Below are 2,949 nucleotides of genomic sequence, written 5' to 3'. Positions count from 1 at the left end.
ATACATGATAGCTTTGGCGTCCCTTTTGAACAAACCCCGAACCAGAAAGAAAAATCCTTAAAACTCTTCCTCCCAAGTAAGCGGTCTACATACGTATTGATGATAATGGGTTGACTCAGCCACCCCCAACTTGTTTAAATTCTGGCCCAACCCTTCAATTCCTTCGCTCTCTATCACTTCCCTCCTTTTGTTCTTGCTCACAGAGAAACAACAAAAGCCTTCATACATGATTCGACTTTTTCTGCCTTCAACTACCCTCATATCCTTCAACAGGAAAATGAGACCCCCCACAACTTGGTCTAGTTAGGGAACACAACATTCTGTTCCTTAAAGGCTTCATGATCCTGTTTTTCAGTTTCATAACAATCCGACTTAACTTCTGTGTTTCCAGTATCCCCTATTCATTAAAATCACTTCCCCTGGAAGGTCACTTCAACTTTGATGATGTTAGCCATGCAGCCAGGGATTTTGGCAACAGGTACCAATATTATCCAATGGGTGTTCTGCATCCGAAATCAGTATCTGATATTGCAACCATCATCAAGCATATCTGGCAGATGGGTCCTAGTTCCCAGCTTACAGTTGCAGCCAGAGGTCATGGCCACTCACTCCAGGGACAGGCACAAGCTCATGGAGGAGTTGTGATCAATATGGAATCGCTCAAGTCCCCTGAAATGCAGGTTTATACAGGAAATTCTCCGTATGTGGACGTCAATGGTGGCGAGCTGTGGATAAACATCCTGCGTGAGAGTCTAAAATATGGGTTAGCACCAAGATCTTGGACAGATTACTTGCATCTGACAGTTGGTGGTACCCTGTCTAATGCTGGAATCAGTGGGCAGGCATTTCGTCATGGTCCCCAAATAAGTAACGTTCAGCAGCTGGAGATAGTAACAGGTTTGTAACTTGGTGAGAAACCCATAAAGCTGATGAAACCAAGTTCAAAAGATAAACAAGAAGAAAAGTTTTGCAGCTAAAACAACTCAATTTTTGCCTTCTCTGAATTAATGATTCCTTAAAAACATAACTATGAGAAAGTACTTACATGCTGCGACTTGACCCGGGTGACATGGGAAAGTCTTAACCATGAGTAACTCTTAAGGCTTTGAAAGTACAAAAATAGCATGATCTTTGAATTTTAAAAGATGATCAATGTATGTCTGCAGGAAAAGGGGAGGTGGTAAATTGTTCTGAGGAGCAGAATGGTGAACTCTTTCACGGTATACTTGGAGGGCTTGGTCAGTTTGGCATCATAACCAGGGCAAGAATAGTCCTCGAACCAGCACCTTCTAAGGTAAAGCGACAGAAATGATTCTCAGCCATAAAAAGGCATTTCGAGTTTATTGTGTTTTGAAACTACGATTAGTCACCGATAAACTTTCTATTTTGAGCAGGTCAAATGGATTAGATTGCTATACTCAGATTTCACAGCATTCACGAGAGATCAGGAGAAGTTAATATATTCAGAAGGCAAATTTGATTACATCGAAGGGTTTGTGATAATAAACGGAACTGGTCTGCTAAACAACTGGAGATCATCTTTCAAACCACAAGACCCAGTTCAAGCCAGTCAGTTCAAATCAGATGGAAGAACTCTCTTCTGCCTAGAATTGGCCAAATACTTCAATCTGGAAGACTCTGACGCAATAAATGAGGTGAGGCAAGCAATAGGTCAACACAAGGATCCGTATTATTGAAATATATACATCACCAATGCATGTAGTCATTAAATAAAAAATATTAAAACATGCATCAACTTTCTCTTACTATGTTTCTTTCGTATGCAGGAAGTTGAAGAGCATTTGTCCCACTTAAACTATATACCATCAACACTTTTTCTAACAGAAGTCACGTATGTTGATTTCTTAGACAGAGTTCATGTCTCTGAGGTCAAATTGCGGTCAAAAGGCTTGTGGGACGTTCCACACCCGTGGCTCAATCTTTTCATACCCAAGAGCAAAATACACGACTTTGCTGAAGGCGTCTTTGGGAAGATCCTGACGGAAACAAGCAATGGTCCAATTCTTATCTACCCAGTAAACAAATCAAAGTAATGTTCCCTAAAACAAGCGATCTTCATTTCTCTACAAATATTTTTAGCCTTCAACGTGTGACTAACGTATATTGCTGTTGGCAGGTGGGACAACAGAACTTCTGTAGTTATCCCTGACGAAGACACTTTCTACTTAGTGGCATTTCTGACCTCTGCAGTTCCTTCTTCCAATGGACCTGATGGCCTACAACATATTTTAACTCAAAATAAAAGGATTCTAGAATACTGTGAAAGTGCCCGTCTTGGGGTAAAGCAATATTTGCCCCACTACACTACACAGGAAGAATGGAGGGCCCACTTTGGTCCTCAGTGGGAAGCATTTCTGCAGAGAAAATCTGATTATGACCCATTGGCAATACTTGCTCCTGGCCAACGTATATTTCAAAAAGCAATATCCTTCTATTGACCGCAGCAATTGTTAATTTGCTAGAGAAGCCGCCTTTGTATGCAGTGTAACACAGAAGGTAGAAGGGCTGACTGAGATCTGGTCAACAGAGGGGGCCAAATACTAAATGATTTAGATTTTAGGTAGTAGATTAAAGTAGACAATTTAGCGCTAGGAAGCATGTATATATCAATTTTGTAAACAAACCTCTTCTATTATTTTTTTTCTAATCTAGTGTAGCCGGTTTTAATTTAAAGACTACAAGAAACTCCATGAAGGTTAAGATATACATCACGAAAGTGAGTTGGTCAACATATCATAGAATACAATACAGATAAGATTGAATTGAACTCTGACTTGTCAACATTACTCAAGCTAAGCTAAATGCTGGAAAACAACATTAAGATAGACAAGAATCAGAAAGGCGGTGGATATCAAACTGTAAAAATCCATAATGTCAGTGTGCTAGAGCAATAAAGCAAAAATCACTTTAGCCCCTGTAGCAAGGATA

At 40.1% G+C, this 2,949-nt stretch overlaps 1 protein-coding gene across 1 annotated transcript; it reads left to right on the top strand.

Annotated features, from left to right (window-relative positions):
* Positions 1–282: 282 nt before the first annotated feature.
* Positions 283–2,696, top strand: LOC114719272 (cytokinin dehydrogenase 6-like; the record flags this gene model as incomplete). Its single annotated transcript, XM_028904749.1, has 5 exons — positions 283–897; positions 1,167–1,294; positions 1,395–1,655; positions 1,788–2,050; positions 2,138–2,696. Coding segments are annotated over 5 exons (1,589 nt in total), but the record flags the coding sequence as incomplete, so codon positions are not given.
* Positions 2,697–2,949: the final 253 nt, after the last annotated feature.

Source organism: Neltuma alba, unplaced genomic scaffold (assembly GCF_004799145.2).
Source record: "Neltuma alba isolate B1F8T4 unplaced genomic scaffold, ASM479914v2 tig00011901_pilon, whole genome shotgun sequence".
Taxonomy (NCBI): domain Eukaryota; kingdom Viridiplantae; phylum Streptophyta; class Magnoliopsida; order Fabales; family Fabaceae; genus Neltuma; species Neltuma alba.
This window is presented reverse-complemented; position numbering and strand designations above follow the sequence as displayed.